Raw genomic sequence first — 19,728 nt, forward strand, 5'->3', positions numbered from 1 at the left:
CACTAGAGAAAAGTGAGTGTCACTGTGACAAACCATCACTCCTGTTTTTTGAAAGTTTTTAAATGAGTGGCCTTTTAAAAAAAAGCATCCAGCAAACTTGGACTTCTGGTGCTTCATACAGGCCTTACCTACCTGCTGTCTCAAGATCATCAGGGGAGCAAGGACCAGGTGAGGGGGGCAAAGAAACACCTGCATTTCTTTAAAATATTGACATCACCAGGTGGTAGAACTTGAGTACCAACTGAGAAGGCAGGGTCGAAGTTAATTTGTCCACAACGAAAACTTACCACCTCAATACAAAACTAAACAAGAGTTGCCCTGGCCAGTGTGGCTCAGCTCGGTAAATGTCACCCCGTGCACTGAAAGGTTGTTGGTTTAATTCCCTGCCAGGGCATATACCCAGGTTGCAAATTCAATCCCCGGTTGGGGTCTGTGTGGGAGGCAACCAATTGATGTTTCTCTCACATCAGTGTCTCTCTCCCTCTCCCTCTTCCTTCCTTTCTCTCTAAAATCAAAGATATTTTTAAAAAACTTTTCAAAATAAAAAACCAAACAAGAGTTTATTATGACTCCCTCTGATTGAGGGTGGGGAGATGAGTGTGGCAGGTGACCACTATTTTATAAACCCTTCTATGTGGTTTGATTTTTTTTTTTAATCAATGAAGTCGTGCTGAGAAACTTTCAAATAGATGAGAGAAAGCTGTTACATCATTGTGGCACTGGACTGGAATTTCAACTACTCAAAGAAGACCACTCTTGGGCCTGAAAGTAACACAAGGACTTATTATCTGAGAGTGACTAAAGTCATAGGATAAGCCTGACAGAGTCAGTGGAGAAAGAACACAGTTTCCTCCTTTGAGTCCAGCTCTCTCAGTATACTGGCATCCGCGGGAAGTGCACTGAGAAAGAAGGGCCTAGAATTTAGCTCTGCTTGCTCAGTGGAATCAGGATCTGAACGGGTCTGAATGGAGAGGCAGCCCTGGTTTCTGAAGTCAAGTAGAGGAAGCTTTCATTCCATAAAAGTTTTGCTTGCTTTTTACAGGTTGATTTTTTATAAAGATGAAGCTTCAAACCTAAATTCTTCCTGTTTGGGAGGCATGAATCAATACAGGGGTGGGCAAAAGTCGGTTAATAATGATAATAAAAAATAATACAATAATTAATAAATAATAATACAAGAATAAATTCTGTGTTTCAAATACTCACAACTGTAAACCTATTTTTGTTCACCCCATCAAAAGGAGTAATGAAACAGACCCCCCTGGTGGATTTGCAAAGAACTTGGCTAAAAACATCTTGAATCAACCACTGTCCTGCCCATTTGAAGGTACGAAAGGGTCAGAGTAGAGAGGGGAAGGGAGTGGGGTGGAAGATTCCTTCCGAGAGCCCTGCTGGTCCTCGGACCAGAGGTGGTGGGTGTAAGAGGCCTGCCTCCGACTTCAGGCTTAGTGAAGGGGCCTCCGCAGAACACTCGTGGGGCTCGTGGCGCAGGGGTCACGGGGGATTACTCTCTGGCTCCTAGCTAGGAAACCTGGAGGACAGTAGTGCCTTCCAGGTGCGGCAGGTTTCAGGGCCGCTCCTTTTCTTGTGGAGCCTCTGCAGAGCTCCCTCCCTCCCTGCCTCTCCCTCAGGAAGTCCCTGACAACACCCCTCAACTTCTGCATCTAACAGGGCAGCTCCAGCCCCTCTGATCAGGCCTCTTTACCTCTGGGGGAAGCCAGAAATTGAGGAGCTCCCTTAGACTTCTCCCTCCCCCTCAGGCCCTAGAAGAGAGACCCTGAGGCCCGTATGGAGGGTGGGTTCTCTCAGGAACAGCACCTTCGAGGGCTGAGGGAGGAAGGATGGCAGCAGGGGGTAGGTGTACTGTTGATTCAGTTACAAGAGTGGCCCCACCCAATCCTATGACAATCTGGAACTGGGATGGCCCTTCAGAATTGCCCCAGGCTGAGGCAAGGGGCAGGACCCATATTCTCCCATCAACTGGACCCTACAGGTGGGCTCTTCTCAGGAGGGGACATGTCCTTGGGTGAGGTAGATCTCTTTGCTGAGGGCAGTTCCTGTAGCAGGACCAGGCTGAGGGGCATCCAAAACTCCCAGCACCTGGAGGGACGAGTGCCTAGTCTGCAAGAGGGACCCTGGACATCACACCGTGGAACCCACCTTACCCTTCCCACTCAGAGTCAGTCACTAAGTGTCTTCCCTATGTCTGCATTTTAAATTTCAAATAAGACCCATCTCTCTTCAGATTACTCTCATTACTGTTCAGAAAATACCTGGAAGTTTTGCCCGGCCAATGTGGCTCAGCAGATGAGCATCGACTATGATCCAGATCAAATCCCCATCAGGACACATGCCGGGGTTGCGGGCTTGACCACCGCTAGGAGGCGTGCAGGAGGCAGCCGATCAATGACTCTCTCATCACTGATGTTTCCCTCTCTCTCTCTTCCTTCCTCTCTCTGAAATCAATAAAAACATATTTTTTAAAAAAAATACCTGAAAGTCTAAATGCACCAGGCACTGTGGTAGGGTCAGAACAATGGGTCAATCAGACAAATAATCATCGAAACATACACTTTCAAACTGTAATAAGTGTTCTGAAGAAAAATTAAAAGTGCCGAAAGCTACGAGATCATGTAACCAGGGAGGCTTGCCCAGCGGGGAGTGGGGTGGAGGTGGGGAAAGCTTCCCTGAGGAAGTGTCATTTGAGCCGGAATCTGAAAGATGAATGAATGGGTGTTACAAGCAGGTGCTTGGTTGTTGGGGTGGGGTGGGAGAGGTGTGGGCAGGCTAAGGGAACAGCCTGTGCAAAAGTCCTGAGACAGGTGGGACAATGGATTGGAGGACCTGCAGAAGGCCAGTGTCTGGAATGCAGAAACCAAGAGGGAAGACCAATGACTGATGAGGCAGTCAGGAGCCAGATCCTGCAGAGCTAAATATTTGAGGCTTTTCCCCTAAAAGTAATGAAAGCCACTAAACCATTTTAATCTCTATAGAGTATAAATTATATACCTTAGTTACACAGAATATTCAACTATCCCCAATCTATGCACATTAAATGGATCATAGAGATATACAAAATGGTTAAAAACTAAACTCTGTGAATGTTAAATGCTGGGGGCAAAAAAAAGTTTTTAATGCAGATTCTATTATTACTACAATAGCCTGTTTCTCTGCCTCTAATGGCTACTTGAGGTTTCTCTGAACAACAGTACCTGTTACTGACTAAATGCTAGCTTGAGTGCTTTGCATCCATTACCTGACCTAATAAAACATTTTTACAAAGTAGGTACTAATTTAGAAACTGAGAAACAGAGAGTGCAACTTGCCCAAGTTCTCACAGTCAGTAAATGGCCGAATGAGGCACGGAGCCAGGGGTCCAACTGTAAAGCTACAGCTCTTGACTGCTACACTGTCACACGCCACCCAGGTTTGGGGAAGCGCCCAGCCTCTCCCGCGTTTGAGTACATCCACGCTGCCTTGAGCTTCCTCCCACCATGCACCCTCAGACACCACACAGCAGACCACAGGCTGTCTTTTGAGGGCCACCCCTAAAGTCAAAGAACTTGCTACTGGTTGAGCTCACCGGGTCCTGACGTAACCTCCCCTTACCAGCCCATCATTTTGATGGCTCAATCTTCTGGCAGCTAACCTCGCCAGTTCTAATGGATATATCCTAGAAAAATGCAAATTTACTTCAATATGAGTCAAAGAAAAGCAAGGAGGCAGATCCACTATACTATTCCAGTAACAGTTACTGTTCTGTCATCCTGTCTGTGATGTTCAAGTTCACCCTCTCTTCTTAAGAGCTGGTACGGTTCAAACTGCAGGTTTATAAACAATTAGGAAAATATCCGCTAGATGTCAGCCATGAGCCGCAACGGGTTTTCCTGGGCCCAGGAGTAAGCCATTAAGGAGCAAACATTCGGAGTCGGAGTGATTTCCTTTGCAGTGGGAACTAAGACAGGAATTGTAGTTAGCTTTTTGTGTGAACACTGTAGTTTGACTTTTCAAGGAGTATAAATAATCAGACCAATAGATTAGATCATGTCACTTGCTCAACAAGCTCCAAAGTGTCCTCATTCAGAGTAAAAACCAAGGTCTTGGCCACAGCGTGTAACACGCCCCTCCTCCTACTCTTCCACCCTCACCCCCTTCAGCCACTGTCCCCTGATCGTACAGAAATTTTTCCCCCAGAAACACCTGCATGGTTGACTCATTAAATTCAGGATATTGTGGCTACCTTCTCAGAGAGGCCTTCCTGGACACCCTTTCTAAGATAGCACCCAGCCTGCACCACCCACCCATCCAGCCCAATCCCCTAACCCTCCTTCATAACACTTACCACCACCTGATATGTTCGCTTACTGTTAGTCTCTCTCTGGAATGCTAGCTCTCTGAGAGCAGGGACTTTGTCTTGCTAATTCTTCTATTCCCAGAGCCTTGACTGTACCAGGTTTATAGGAGGTACTCAATAAATAAGAAGAGTTGTTATATCAAATTCACACCATGCTGTTTGCATTCATTACTAGTAACGATATTTACAAATAGGACACTGACATCAAACTTTGTAACCATGTCTTTTTTAAATTCAAATTTATTATGGCTTTAAGGAAGTATGTGATTAGGCATCCAAGCTCTTTTTGAATGATAACACTTTTTTAAATTACTCGAAGATTGTTCAGTGTTGTATACATGTTAGTTATCAATAGAAAAAGATGAACAATTTATGATTTCATGTGTTCATGCAGAGTAATGATGCTGAATCAAACTCCCAAACCCAAACACCTGGGTAACTGAGTCAAAAATCCTAGTTGGTTTGTTGGGTGTCTGTGGTGTGCACACATGTCCCTGTGTGTGTACATTTATTACAATTACTACCTGGGCATCCAGAACTGATCTGAAAGCTGATTGTTGCCCAAACTCTTCAAATTCAACAATTCCACCCTCTCCCCCCTATTACAAAACCAGAAGATTTAAACATTACCAGCAGTGCAGAACCAGTAAGACCATTCCTGTCTTTCTTTAGCAATAATATCTGCTTCCAGATTGGCTATGTCTAAAGCTAAGTGTGGAGTCTGGCTCCCTCCCAGAGCAGCTACGATGAACCCCTGTGAATACTTTTAAGATCCAACTCAAACCCAAGGTTTCATTTTAGTCTTTGACAAAAAAATGTCACCCAAACATTTATCTTTCATTCCCGACTCTGTGAAAAGGCTTCTGAAGACCAACTTCAGTGTCCGTCCAACCTAGGTCCTCACAGCTTGGTGCTCAGGGCTTTGTCAGGTGTAATTAATTGGATTCTGTCTACAAAATCAGCAGGGCTCGTTTCCTCTGGATATGTTTCTTGTTCCCCCAGAATGTACACCGTTTCCTGTGATCTTCACGACAGTTCTCTCTGAGATGCAGGACAGGCCAGCCTCCTCCAATTTACTGACGAGCTTGTGAGCAGGCGATGTGCCAAGTGCTCACTGTAAGTACAGCTGTGACGCCAGAACCAAATGCTCAAGTCCAGAACCTCCTTTCTTTATGCAAAAGCATCAAAAAGACGTGTGATTGCTAACTTACTAACAAGTCTGTTGACTTGAACATATGGATGATATAATCCCCTTGGAGATCAGCCATATTAAATCTAGACCAATACTGAGGGTACACTTGCAAATGCAAATGATGGCCACATATCTGCCCTTCACTTAGGTGTTTTAAACTACTAAACACCTAACTGACCCTCTCTAGGAAGCTATTTTTCTGGTGGGCAACAGAAAGGAACTTAAGAATCCACAGCTGCAGTGAGAGTGACACGACAGGACGCTGCTAGAATCTTATAAGCCAGGGGGAGAAAGAAAGAATCCCCAGGGAACTTACTAGGAAATGTATATATGTAATATTTGTATTACCTTTAAGATTTTAAACATAAGAAATAAAAATCATATCATTTATTGTTCCCTAAATGGCCAATAAATATTAAGTGACTATACTACTTAAACTGGAACTGCATGATTAAGGTGATTTAGACTTAAAATATACTTAGTTCCTCTCTACGAAGACTGCTTTAAATCTACCAAAAGAGATTCGTCATCATCTTTCACCTGGGGTTTAAAAGTAACTTTTAAAGGCTCAGGGGCAGGGTTGTCCCCCTCTTCACAGCGAGGATACACCACCCTGGCCTCCTCCTGGTCTGTTCCACTGAGCTCGTCGCTGTAGAGCTCATTGATGGGGCCCAGCGACTGGCTCCCGGCGATGATGTCCACACCCATCTCCCGGACCTCTCCTGGACCCTGGGCCACCGGTCGGCCTTTCGCTTTCCGAAGGCTATGCAAATTAAAAGCTTCCTTCGAGGGAGCTGCGTTGGAAATAGATTTCTTAAATCTCTCCCCGGACTGCTTCAGCCTCTCCCCCGACTGCCTGAGCCTCTCCCCCGACTGCCTGAGCCTCTCTCTCCTCTCTGGGGTCACTATTCTGGTTCTAATTCTGTTGACTCCCTTGTCGAAATTCTGCCGTGTCTTCTGCATGTTTTCTTTGGAAAACGCCTTTTTGATATTATCGATGTGCTCCTTGCCTGACTTCCTGAGCCTGGTGGATCTGCTTTCTTCAACGTAATATTCCTCATCCGAAGACAGATCTATTGGGGGATCGAAGACATCTTCATCATCTTCCTCTTGAGTCTCACTTAGGTTTTTGTCTTTGACGACAGACAGGGATGTGGGACACCGAATGTCCTCCTGGGGGAGAGAGAAAGCAAGCGTGTTAGAGACCAGCTCCTTCGCCTTCTGCAATGCCTTTAAATCTCCTCCATGGGCGGTTTATCCTATGCCCACTCCATAAATGGTAACTCTCCGGGTTTCTCTCTTCTCTCTTCTTCATTTTATTTCTTCTTCACCCCCCAAGCTCACCCTGAGCAACCTTACCCATACCTCTGCCTTCAGAATTGTGAATTGTAAGCAAATTCAAAATATTTTCTCTTTACCTCCTTTCCCTTCTCCTAAGATGAAGACACATTTTCAAATGACAGACTTCTCCACCTAGATGTAGCACGAGTATCTCAAACTTAACTCAAGGCCTACCCATCGTCTCTCCATAGCTATTTCCCTTCCTGGACCTCTCAGCACCAATACCCATCCTGGTGCCACCCAGCTAGAAATCTCAGAAGCATCGTCCCAAATATTTCCCCTCCTTCTTATCCCATATCCAACTGCTCAATAACAGTGCTTATTCACTCATCCCATATCCAAGTACTGTCAATACCACTGTTTAATAACTCCTCTGTTCCCATCTCTTTCCCCCTTGCCTCTACCAAGGTCTTAATTCAAGTTTTTTTCACCTGAGGCCTGAATCTGTATAATACTTCTACCTCGAAAACATCACCTAAGCGTTTCCTGAGAAATATTCCTAAAGCATAGCTCCGATCATATCCTTTCTCTACTTTAAAACTTCTGGGAGCTCATCAATACTCAAAGGATAGCATTCAAACTCTTCAGTACGATGAGAAGGCCCTTCAGTTTGAGCCAAGCCACTTCCTCACACCTCCAGTCCAGCAGCACACAGCCACTCTCAGTTCCCCAAACATAAATGAAAACATTGTGTACCTTAAGGTTCTCGCTACCTTAAATGCCCCTTCACCTCTGTTCAGCTTTGTAAAAAATCTCTCTCTTCAAGAATGGACTCAAATATCCCTAACTTCCCCAAGAGGCTAATGGTGTCTCCAACTTACGTCAAAATGACACGTGCATATCTCTATTTACAGCATCTACCACAGTTTGAATTGAATTGGAACTCTACTTATTTATAAATGTCTCCGAGGCTTTCACTTGATAAGTTCATGAAAACAAAGATGTGTCTTATGTTTTATGCCCAGTATGACTGGCAGGTCAAATAAGAGGCTATGTCTTCATCCAACAAATAGTAACTAAGCACTGACCATACACAGTCAATGTCCTAGGAACTGAGAACCACCTCCTGTGAAGAAACAGAGTAGAGGAGCTTACAGTTTGCGAGAGAGAGAAATAGGCAAGCTGAATATAAAGTATGTTGGATGGTGGTAAATGCTAAGAGGTGAAAAATAAAGCAGGGAAGTGACTGAAGAGGATGCTCAGAAAGGTCTCACTAATAAGGTGACATCAGCCTAGACCTGCAAGCAAATGCTGCATCTGGGAGGGAAGGAGAAATAGCAAGGTGGGCAGAGTGGCCGGAGCAGAGTGGTCTAGGGGCAAGAGGAGGAGGAGAGAGGGCGAGGGAGGAAGCAGGAGGGCCTGGTCACGTAGGGCTCCGTATCCAATAGCAAGGGCAGTGGCTCTTTACGCTGAGCGTGAGAGGAAGCCTTTTAAGAGTTTTGAGGAGAGTAGTGACATGATTTGACCCATGTTTGTAAAAGGACCACTCTGTTGAAAACAGGCTATAGGGGCAAGATAAGAATCTGGGAGAACTGTTTGAGACCACTGAGATAAGTCAGGTGAGAGATGGACCAAGGAGTTGGCAGAGGTGGTGGTGAGAAGTGGTCTGATTCCTGATCTACTTTGAAGGTAAGAGCCAACAGGATTTGCTGCTAGATTTGGATGTGGAGTGTTAGAGAGTGTCAATGACAATTCTCAAGTGCATGGTCTAACCAACTGAAGGACAGATCTGTCATTAAAGGAGATGATAAAGATGGCAGGGGGAAGAGACTGGATGAGAAGGATGGGATCTATATGTGATGACTCTGAGCTGCCCCCTGGAAATCCAAGTAGAGATGCCAAGTAGGCAGCTGAGTGTGTAAGTCTGGAGTTCAGAAGGGAGGTCTGGACTACAGATAAACATTCAAGAGTCATTAACATAAAGATTAAATTAGAAATCATGAGACTAAAGAGATCACCAAGACATTGAGTGAATGAGTCTACACTGTTATTCAAACTCCTTGGGATCAAGGTATGTTTCAGAATTCAGAACATTTCAGATTTGGGGAAAATAATATATTATGTAACATTCCCAGTGAGACATTGGGAAGAAACATTTTGGTGGCAAAAAATATGAATATTCACTCTAAGGTGGGCTAAAAACTATAAACAGCCTCATACTATTTCAGGTCAGGTTTTGCCATCAAATGAGTTTGAGTCAAGTAAGGTCTTGCTCCAAATAAGTTATAAAAAAATTTAGAAATTTCTAGATTTGGGTGTTATAGGATATAAATGAATTTTGAACTTGTAGATAAGAAGAGATGAGAAAATCAAATGGAGAAATATCAGCCAGTGAGTCAGGAAGACATCCAAGAGAGAGTAAGTAGCACCCCCCAGCAGCTAAGGGAAAAGAAGTTTTTTGGGAGGGAGAGGGAATCAACTATCAAATGTGTCAAAAGGAGATTGAGAACTGGACTTGGGAACAAGGACACTGGTGACCTTAAGAATCAGCCCAGAAACCCAGCTGCTAAAAGGAACCCAACTCACTATTTAGGGGTTATTTCTAAAACTGAACAATCAAAACTTTGAAGATCACGAGACTTTTAACTGACCCCCTTAGGTAAAATTCCTAAAGCAAACTGCTCCTATTTTATAGCCAGATTAAACCTGTTCAGAAGAAAATGTAAGAAACACATTTATGTGTATTCCAAAACCTATTAGTCTATGGTCAAGAAGGATTCCTGGAGCCTTATTTATTTAGATACTTATTAAATATTAAATTCTTTGGCTACAAGATTAGAGAGTCTAGGAGCTTTAAAAAAAGTAAAGTAAATAAAGAGGTAGGGTGGGCGTCACAGAGCTCTCTGATAAATCAGAAGCAGCAAAATTATTCCTCTCCTTTCCTGACACCTGCTGCAGGGAGTAGCTTCAGCAGCACTGCGTGGGTGGGTGCGGCTCGGGAAGGTATAATTAGAAAAGGAAGGGACCAAAAAATAATTACTGCTTGGTAGGGGGAAAACCCATCACAATCCTGCTGTGAAAGCAGATACAGCTTAACTCGGGAATCACATACCCTCCTTCACCTGCTCAACAAATTACACAAAAGCAGACTTAAAATAAAACAGAGGTAGAGTCAGGGAAAGTACTGTTATATGGATCTATTTGTTGTAACGCCTGTGAGTGAGAGATACCATGAGTCAGTGGTGACTACACTGTAGTAATAATTGAAGATTATGGGATTGAATTATAGTTGATTTCCAAATACAATTATTATATATCTTTTTATGTAAAATTCCAGGTAAAAAAGATGATTTTTATAACAAAATAAATACTTTGGGTCATAACTGAATATCATAGTAATATAGGCAGAGGAATTTGGAATATATAGAGGTCTGGGAATTATCATTAAGGAATGGCAAATATCTCACTTGGTAACCACAGGCATGTGTTTAGTAAGCAAAATTGTTAGAAGATATGCTAAGACTCCAGCTTGTATGATGAGAAGGTCATCAAAGTGTAAGCAGGTTCAGAGAGAAATGATAACTGTATGAGAAATAATAATTTTTTAATGCCAATGTCCAGGATTAGGTGACAGCTCAGCATACACAACTGTGAGAGAGAAAAAACCAATAAAGATTGCCATCAAAAGATATATCCTGGGAAATCTTTTAGAGGAAGGATCCAAACAGAAATGTACATATCCTATAGCTGAATTACTCAGCTTCAAGTTAATTTTAGTAGAAGGGGCATTCTCAATGTCCATATTAACTATGAGAATGAATTATAAGAATGACTTTAAGAATAATCATGTGAATATTGTGTAGTGTTCTAATATCTTTGATTCACCAAATCCGAGTTCTATGTCCACTGTGATTTGCCTTCATCTTCTCTACAAGCTCTCCCGTTATAATTGACTGCTTACTGACAAGCTGCTGCTTGCTTACCCCAAAAACTTAATTTCACAGAATCTTCACAGCACTCCATCTCACAAGGAAAGAGATCTGACCTAACTAGTGCCTCTCAGCTGCTTTTTCATACTATCTTCTGTTCTTTCAAGTAACTATAGGGGCTCAAAGAGAAAAAATAGCACATTTTAGGGAATAAGTGGGTGACTACAGAAACATCACAACTTTTTTTTTTTTTTTTAATTATATCAACAGACAAACAAGAGTGAATTAGAACTTCTCGGAAACTTCTTTGCTGTAGCCTCTGTAAATCTTGATTGGTACCTGGTCATTCTTGGCACAACCGTTCTCAGGAGGGACGCTGCATACTAAGAATGTTTGTTGGCCAGCCCCATGTAAGCACAAGGTGACTTGTGCCCATTACGGCCAACGCCCTTGGAGAGTGAATTGAAGAACGGATACCGCATTCTCCAGTGCCAAATCCAGATCTCCATGACATACACTAACACTGGAACTGGCCTCTGAGACTCAGGTGACTGGGTTTTTTCAAATTTTTAAGTCTGGAGAACTTCCAGGGGTCTGGAAGGAAAGGGAAGTGGCGGAGTCCAACCTTCTACCTTTGAAACAAGCAACACTTCTCCCTGCTTCCCATACTTCTTCCTAAACAACCAATAGGCTCTTAATACTACGCAGCTATAAAGAAGGAGCTCATACCCTCTGGGACAGTATAGAATGACCTGGAGAATATTATGCTAAGTGAAATAAGCCAGGCAGAGAAAGACAAGTATCACATGATCTCACTCATATGTGGAATCTAATGAACAAAATAGACTCATGAACAGAATAGATACAGAGACACAGAAGCATGGAACAGACTGAGGAATCTCAGAGGTAAGGCGTGAGTGGGTGGGTGGGTGGGTGAGATTAACCAGAGAATTTGTATGCATATGTGCGTAACCCATGGACACAGACAATAGTGTGGTGAGGGCCTGGGGGGAGGAGTGAGTGGGGGATGGGAGGGGTTAATGGGGGGGAAAGAGGGACATCTGTAATATCTTCAACAATAAAGATAAATTAAAAAAAAAAAAAAATGCACAAAACCACTGTGTAACTTTATCAGTCAACAGAGGGCCCTGCAGAATTGACTAATGTATAGAGAATGCTGTGGGGGGCTATTGCCTACATCCCTAGTATCTTACAATCATCTGCCTACATAATCCAACTGTGTTCCTATTTCATTTTATTTTTATTCTTCTAGGTTTTTCCCCCTAAGTATACGAGCATGCATCAATTTTAAAAATACAGTGTGGTAACAATGTATATATATGCACCAATGAACATCCCTGCATATATTACTGATTTTACGCTTAGAACAAAATATTTGACATTAATTTTTAGGCCAAAAGGTTTGTGAATTTTTAAAGTTCTTAATACCTACTAACAAAACCGCCCTCCAGAGCTACTGTAGCAATTAATACTCCTACTAGCAGAATACTGTAGTGCTTGTTTTTTTTCCCACCCTTAAACTCTGAGTATGTTATATTTTAGCAACTGCAAATATTTAAGTAGGTGAAGGTGGAATTTTGCTCCTTTATTTCTGTCTTTTGTGAACTGCCTGATAATAATTTTCCCGTTTTTCTACCATGGGAGGGGAATTCAACTTTTTCCCTTTGATTTGTAAGAATTTTAAAATATATTATAGGTATTATGCATTTGCCATGAATATGGTCCTATGTTTTTTAAAAAAAATGAGTTCAACTGTACAGTAATATAGGCACTTAGCCCAATATACAATGCCACACAAAAACTATTATATTAAATCAGTTAAGTAAAAAGACTCTGTAATTAAATATAAGGAATCACTTATGTGACTCCTACATTTATGTAACTATAATAATAAGAAAAATACAAACAATTGCCTGACTCATTATAAAATACAGTTTCTAATTACTGTGACTCTCACGTAAAAATTCCAATAGATTATATTCTGAAGAGCGTACATTTTACTGTTTAGGGCTTTCCTGGCTCTCCATAATAATAATTTTTTTAAAAAACCACATTGTGAGGCTCCTGGTCCTAGGTTTCTTTCTTTATATTACACAGAGGTGTTTTATACCAGAGGTTTCTTAGGTGTCTTCCAGTTCTAACATTCTAAAGTCTATGAGAAGGCATCACACTACTATGGCTAATATGCTGAAAGAGCCTGACCAATATTAAGTTTCAAAGGCAAGAAATAGCCCCAGCTATGGCCCATAGTTCATATTACACGAAATGGCTATGAGGCTTAAAATACTGATCTGATAGTAGGTTGGCTAACTTAGAAATGGTATGATCCTGAGACACCGGCTGATATGGAATTCCACTATGTGAATATATACAATAGTTAAGAGGTGACACTGAAAGTTCTGATAGGACTTGCTGGCAGTTCAAGGAGAGATTGCAGTAGTTATCAAGGTAAACCCAAGTGCAAGCTTACCTGGAATATTACCACGCGGAATTTGTTTTTCTTCATTATTTCCTCTTGCTTGGTTTCAACTTTCCTCACGTGAACCTGTTGCTTCTCCACCCGGGCCTTCACGTCTTTGATGTGAGCGCTGACTTTTCGGGTTTTCTCAAACAACTTGTTAATGACATGGCCCGTGTTGCTGTGGGACTGGGAAAGCTTCAGCAGGTCAATCTGGACAGATTTGACAGCGTTTCCCATGTCCCTGTGCCTCTCTTCTATTCTCTTCTGGCTGGCCTGCACTCTGTCCACGATGGTGGCCACCTTGTCCAGCACGGTCACAATGGTGAGAGCGGCATCTTGGTCTTCATCTTCTGTCACACCTGACAGGCGGTTCTGGTGGGTCTTACCAGCATTGGAAGCAGACCCATTATGTTCCATTTTGTTTATTTCTCAGCTAAAGATGGCCTCCCACAATCAATGCTGGCTCTTAGAGCAAACAGTTAGCTTCATAACAGGCAGCGGGGTTGTTTAAAGGGTTGGAAGCCCCACCCCTGGAGACTGGTCAAGTATTTATAACTACAAATACCCATACGTGACTGTTCTGCAATATGAGCCCTTGCAAAGCACTGGGGACTGTTCCAAACATGCTTACTGACTGACGAAGGGACTCAAATAAGACTGTGTGGAGAGGAGAGGAAGCTTTTCTCAAAACAGTTCACTGAAGCCACCATGTCGCTTATATTAAGCCCAGAAGCCAAATGACCAAAAAAGCAAACTCTGAATTAGTCAGGTGAGGATTTTTTGCCTTTAACTAATTTCCAGTAGCATTTGTAAAAGCAAAGAAGAATTCTGAGCTGAAATTTACTTTTTCTATTAATTTCACATGTTAATTGCACCGACATAGCAATATCAAAGAATGTAATAAATAAACACACCAAAGCAAAGGCCATATAGTGAAAACATTATATTATAACATGCTTTTCCAAATCAAATATTAAAATTAATATTCAATTTTGAACATATTCTTAAGTTCTACATGCATACTTCTGAGTATCTAAACTACACATTAAACAGCTGAATACATTCTACTCACACTTCAGATCTTGAAACACCAACAATCTATTAATATAGCTATTACTACAGGACAAATTTGGATAGAGGTCTTAGGTGATTTTTAAGCTCACTTTAAGAGCACCAATTATTTTTGCATTTTATTCACAAACACGGATACAATTTCTTTATGTTAAAACAAATATTTTCTTTAAAAATTAATGTGTATTAAAGTAGTTTAACTGAGAGAGTAGGCTTTATTCCAATCTGTTTGTTAAACAGACTATTTTCACAATATCTAAATCTACTTTCCAGTGATCTGTTCCATCATTGCTACCAGATACTTTTTTGAATTATCAGAATTACTTTTTCAAAGAGAGGAATTAATCAAATTCCAGTCCATACATCTCATAAATATTTTACACCTAACACACACATCTTTACAGTTCATGCGATAGGCAGTGTCTAAAAAAATCAGTTACTAAATCTCAAAACATTTAAATGTCTATTTAAACACAGTGTCTTCTAAAACTTTTTTTTGTAAGAAAAGTAATCTGTAAACATCTTTACCTTTAGTTCATGCTTAGCCATTTGCTGTGGTCAGGAAGAAGTGGGTATGACTTTACAACCATTTGTGAAGTGGTCCACCTTTGCAAAAATATTACATTCCATGGGTAAAGAACAAGTCTTAGAATTACCATGTGGTACAAATTTATGAAATCAATTTTTGTATTTAAAAACATAAAACAAACACTACTAAACAGTCCAAAACTGTTGTAGCTGAATATTCTAAGTACGAGCCAACTGTACTACACTAAAAAATGTCCAAAAATAAGGCCTCTGAAATAAATATTTCCATTCTTTAAAAAAAGACATAATAAATGTACATCACATGGTCAGTGTACATATAAAAGTCATCATCTTAAACCATCCTGGATGACGTATCTGAAGTAAAATGACCTAGGTTTTGCTTCTGTCGTCGTCCTCTGTTGTTTTTAGGGCATTTTCTGTTGAGTTAAAAAAGAAAGAAAGAAAAATGTCATTTTGTTTAGGATATTTCAAATGTTTCCAAAGTAATGCACATAAAACTGTATTGCATGCCATCATATGGAAGGGATAGAAGGGAAACAGGACACTATTTGATGCAAGACAAGGTAAGGACCAATGTGTCAGACGACTATCTTCCTGACAAAAATGGAAGATGGTACATGATGCCGGTACAGACACAAACAAAATTCACTTCCAAGGTCTCTACTGCTCACTTGCATCCCCAAGAGCAATCCTCACCCTTCCTCTCGCCCGGCAAACCCCCAGCTACAGTGACTAATAACATGTAAACCTGGGACAGTAGAAAGGATCCTGGCCTACATACTTTCCCTGAACACTGACACCCCCAAGATGATAAGAATAGCTTAGATGAACAGAGAAATCAGGAAGAAGTATGCTTACTTAACCTCTGACAGGAACACATAGGAAATGCCTAGAGATTTTAGGCAATGACTCGAAGTCGTTCCACACCCTGCTTGGGCAAACCACAGAACCCAATAAAGAACAGTCGTGCTGGGGATAAGGGATATTCCTGGACTCCGCTCTCATTTTGCCATACATGTTCTCCACAGTGGTGTAAATCTCACTGTGTTGTAACTGTGTTTGTGCCTGTCCATAGGATGAAAACATATGAGCTCTTATCATGTGTACAAAAAGTACTGTGCTGTGCAATGCGGATTAAAGGGACTGGGATGGATGCTGGTAATGCTGAGCTTGGGCTCTGCTAAAAACTAGCTGTGCAACCTTTTTTTCCTATATGTAAAATTTTAAGAGTTGGACTAACCTCTAAAATCTGTCAGCAAGAAATTCATAATCTAGCCCTGGCCCGTGGCTCAGTTGGTTGGAACGTCATTCCCCGACACCAAAAGGCTACAGGTTCAATTCCCGGTCAGGGTACATACGGAGGCAACCCATCAATGTTTTTCACATTAAAAGAAAGAAATTTATAATCTAATGGAAAGTCTTGTAATAAGGAGAGCTCCTAAATTTCCATGTTTTTAGTCAATTTCAAAGAGCACTGCTTTGCCTTGATTCAAAAGCCTTGGTGGTAACACTTCCATTTTATATGTGGTTTTTCACAAATTGTACCTCACTAATCCTCAAAAAAACACTATGAGATAGTGCTGGAATCATCTCTATTTCATAAATGGGGACATTAGTTAAGAAGCAAGCAACCCCTCTTGTAACTGTCACTAATTCACCACGACCTTGGAAAAGTTCTAACTTCCTAAGGCCACGGTTTTTTCATCTATAAATTAGGAGGTTTGTCAAGGGTGATGTCCAAGGACCCTGCCAACCTGTCCTTCTACGAGTCCAAAAACAAGAAAAATGATTCCAAGCAGAAAAGAAAAAAATGTTACTCATGCAGTCTTGATAAGTGGGTCAGTGGGAACACCCTATTAGAGGAAGATTCCTCGCATGTAACAGCCACCCTGGGAAAAGTGAACAGCTGTCCCGTAATGGACTGCGTGGGAGAGGCAGGCCTTAAAAATTCAAAGGAGACAAGTCCAAGTAATTATAACTATAATATTCTAAATCCAAAAGAGCAAGACATTCAAGGAGAGAAAATACCACAATAAAAAGACAGGCCTCAAGGACAGATCTATGCTATATTCAATGACATGACCCTTGGGTTACGAAGACCATGGGCGGTAAAGATACAGCAGTAACACAGTTAAAAATATACTGCGATGTCTCAGTGTCTGTGAAGGCAGCAAAGGGTCTGGGGTATCAAATGGAGGGTATAACTTGAAAACTACCCGCTGGATAATTTAATATAGTAGCTGAGGATCACAGCACACTGAGAACAGGAGCACAGAGCTGGATAATAGTCTGGATTAGGATCTGTACAAGGACTTCACTATCTCAATGATCTTGGGCAAGGTACTTCTCATCCCAGGGCTGTAGTTTTCTCATTTCTCTAGAATGAAGGGGTTGAACTCAAGAGTTGCTTCCCACTGACTCTAATATCCTTTGATCTTCTTAAAGATGGCACTATCACTGGGCTTCAAAATCTTCCCTTACCTTTACCTTACTTCTTTCTTTCACCTCCAAAATCACTTACTACCCCAAGTCCTAAATGGTCGCCCCCGACCTCACATTTTCTCTCCTCCAACACAATGAATTTTGCAAATGACACTCAAATTAATGCTCTGAAAAAATGTTTTATACCAAATTCCTCCCGTTCAAAACCCTGAACTGCTACAGTCAAGTTGGAACCTTGCTTCCATGCGATAGTCACATTTGCCAAATATATAAGTCACATTTGCCAAATATATATCCCCAGATGACCCAACATGGACCCTCCTCTGGATTGTTCAGTGGAAAGAGGAATGGTCGGGGACTCAGGCAGCACTCCATCCAGTCCAGGCCCCTCCACCTACCAGTCTGGGAGACCATAGGCAAACAAACACCTTAACTTCTGAGCCTATATAATAAATGGCCACAGGCAGGCCTGTTGTTGCACTTTTTTTTTTTTCCTATCTTCTCTTTCTGCTGTCATTACTTTTTATATCATTATGTCCCTATTTTAATCTACTGCCCAATTTTATACTCAGCCGTCTTGCCTAAGGGCAGATCATCTGTTCTATAAAGTCCACTGACTTTAGTGCCCGAATTTTATGAAAAATATGTTACTCAGAGAACACTTTTTTTTATTATCATTTCTAGATTTATCATTCCAGCTCCAGATGGCTGAGAATGCTGAAGGTCTGGATGGAAGCCAGACCTTGGGCAGAAGAGTCATAAATCCTTTATGGCCTGCCAATCTCTGTACTTGATACACTCCAATCCCCTGCCCAGAATAATGGGGAAAAGTATACAGATGATGTTTATGAAAGTCCTGAGCCAAACCTTAAAGGAGGTATGGAAAAGGCAAGCAAGAAGAAAAGACATGAGACTGGGAAGCACAGAGACAATATGAACTTGGTTTGCTTTGATGTTTCTCAGGTCTAGGTCAATTCTGACTTAGGTTATTTCCACTCAGCGTGGAAAACATCCATTTCATGCCAATGCACTCTAAATAGTCCTTTAATTTGGAGTTTAGTTACGATAACCTCCAATGGTTTTAGTTATATTAGAGAATTTTAAAGTTTAGTAGTCATGACTGTATTCCAGAAAATGAAACGACATTAAGACAATAATATTACAAGAAAAGCAGTTTTCTGTAACCTCTGGTTTCTTCCTTTCTTGTTATATTTACTATGAATAAAGTATATTCTTTGGGCATAAAACAAATTACAGTTCATCAGGGCTTAAGAACGTTTGGCATGGCTCTTCCGAGTATGTGCAGATCATTCTAAAATGCCCACTACTATCATTATTGCCCCTGAATGCAGTGCTTAGAACCAAGACACAGTTCTAAGATGCCTCATAAATTCCTTTATGCCACTGAATATTCTCATGCTCCCTCTACCTGCAGCTCAGACAGACCCAAGTCCCTGGGAATGAGTTCTTGTCCATCTTCTAAAGAAGCAAGACAGGGAGAGGTCAGACCCACATGGAAATGTCAGTGAACGAATGCTAGGATTTTTTTCCTAACAGACTGGTGGACTTAAAGCCCCTATCATTTAGAGTGAGGTTCAAGGTTCTCCTTTAATTTAACAGCTTACCCACTCTTCTAATACAAAGTTGGTATTCCTTAGGTCATCATTACCTACCTGGTTATGCACATGACAATAGCTACTATAATGGCGATCTGTACAGCTCCAATAATTGCTGCAATGAGAACATGAGTAAGCTTTTGCCTGCTTGGCACTACATAGAGAATACTAAAGTCTGTCTTTTCACAGTGCTGTCCAGTGTAACCAGATTCACATCTGAAAAGGGGGAGGAAAAAAAAAGAATTCCTATGAGAATTACAAATTTCAATAATTTTAGGTTTTAAAATTAAAAGATATGAAAAGATGATATATTTCAACAGGACTAGAAAACCAGGCACCCTCCCACTATTTGAAAAAAAAAAATAGCCCTTTGTGAATTTCCTTACACTCTTTTTGATATATCTAGTTTACATAGTGCTTTCCCCCATCATTATATCACATTAATTTTTAAAGTTGCTAAATAGTCTTTATTACCTTCATTCAAAAATAGATATTTCATCCAGTGACTACAATGCAACTAACTCATCTATTCCTTGTTCTAAGACTTGTCAGTTATTTTCCATTTTTCACAATTATAAATTAGGTATAGTGAACATCTTGGTTGAATGTTACTTCTGTACATTAGTGCTATTCCTTAGGCTAGATACTTAGAAATGGGATTATTGAATAAATGGGTATAAACATTTACAGTTCTTTGAATACAGCACCAAATTACAGTCGAGACACTTTTCAGTGTACATAATATAATCATTTACGATGCAGGCAGGAAATGAAAATAAGTTATTAATGACAGAAATGAAGACAAGCAGTCA

The 19,728-nt window shown here is 41.1% G+C and overlaps 2 protein-coding genes across 2 annotated transcripts in view; both read right to left on the bottom strand.

The window, feature by feature from the left end:
* Positions 1–4,576: 4,576 nt before the first annotated feature.
* CAVIN4 (caveolae associated protein 4) lies at positions 4,577–14,089 on the bottom strand. The gene is made up of 2 exons (XM_081150701.1): positions 13,248–14,089; positions 4,577–6,719 (listed from the first exon to the last, which is right to left on the bottom strand). The coding sequence occupies exons 1-2, from the start codon at positions 13,653–13,655 to the stop codon at positions 6,036–6,038; spliced, it is 1,092 nt and encodes a 363-aa protein (XP_081006827.1). The 5' UTR covers positions 13,656–14,089; the 3' UTR covers positions 4,577–6,035.
* A 77-nt stretch (positions 14,090–14,166) lies between these two features.
* TMEFF1 (transmembrane protein with EGF like and two follistatin like domains 1) overlaps positions 14,167–19,728 on the bottom strand; it is a 65,353-nt gene continuing 59,791 nt past the window's right edge. The window contains exons 9-10 of the mRNA XM_081150702.1: positions 18,974–19,132; positions 14,167–15,274 (exon numbers count right to left, since the gene is read on the bottom strand). Coding sequence (XP_081006828.1) covers positions 15,190–15,274; positions 18,974–19,132 — 244 coding nt within the window. The 3' untranslated portion in view covers positions 14,167–15,189. The remainder of the gene's footprint in view (positions 15,275–18,973; positions 19,133–19,728) is intronic.

This window comes from Miniopterus schreibersii (genome assembly GCF_964146895.1).
Source record: "Miniopterus schreibersii genome assembly, chromosome: 11".
Taxonomy (NCBI): Eukaryota; Metazoa; Chordata; class Mammalia; order Chiroptera; family Miniopteridae; genus Miniopterus; species Miniopterus schreibersii.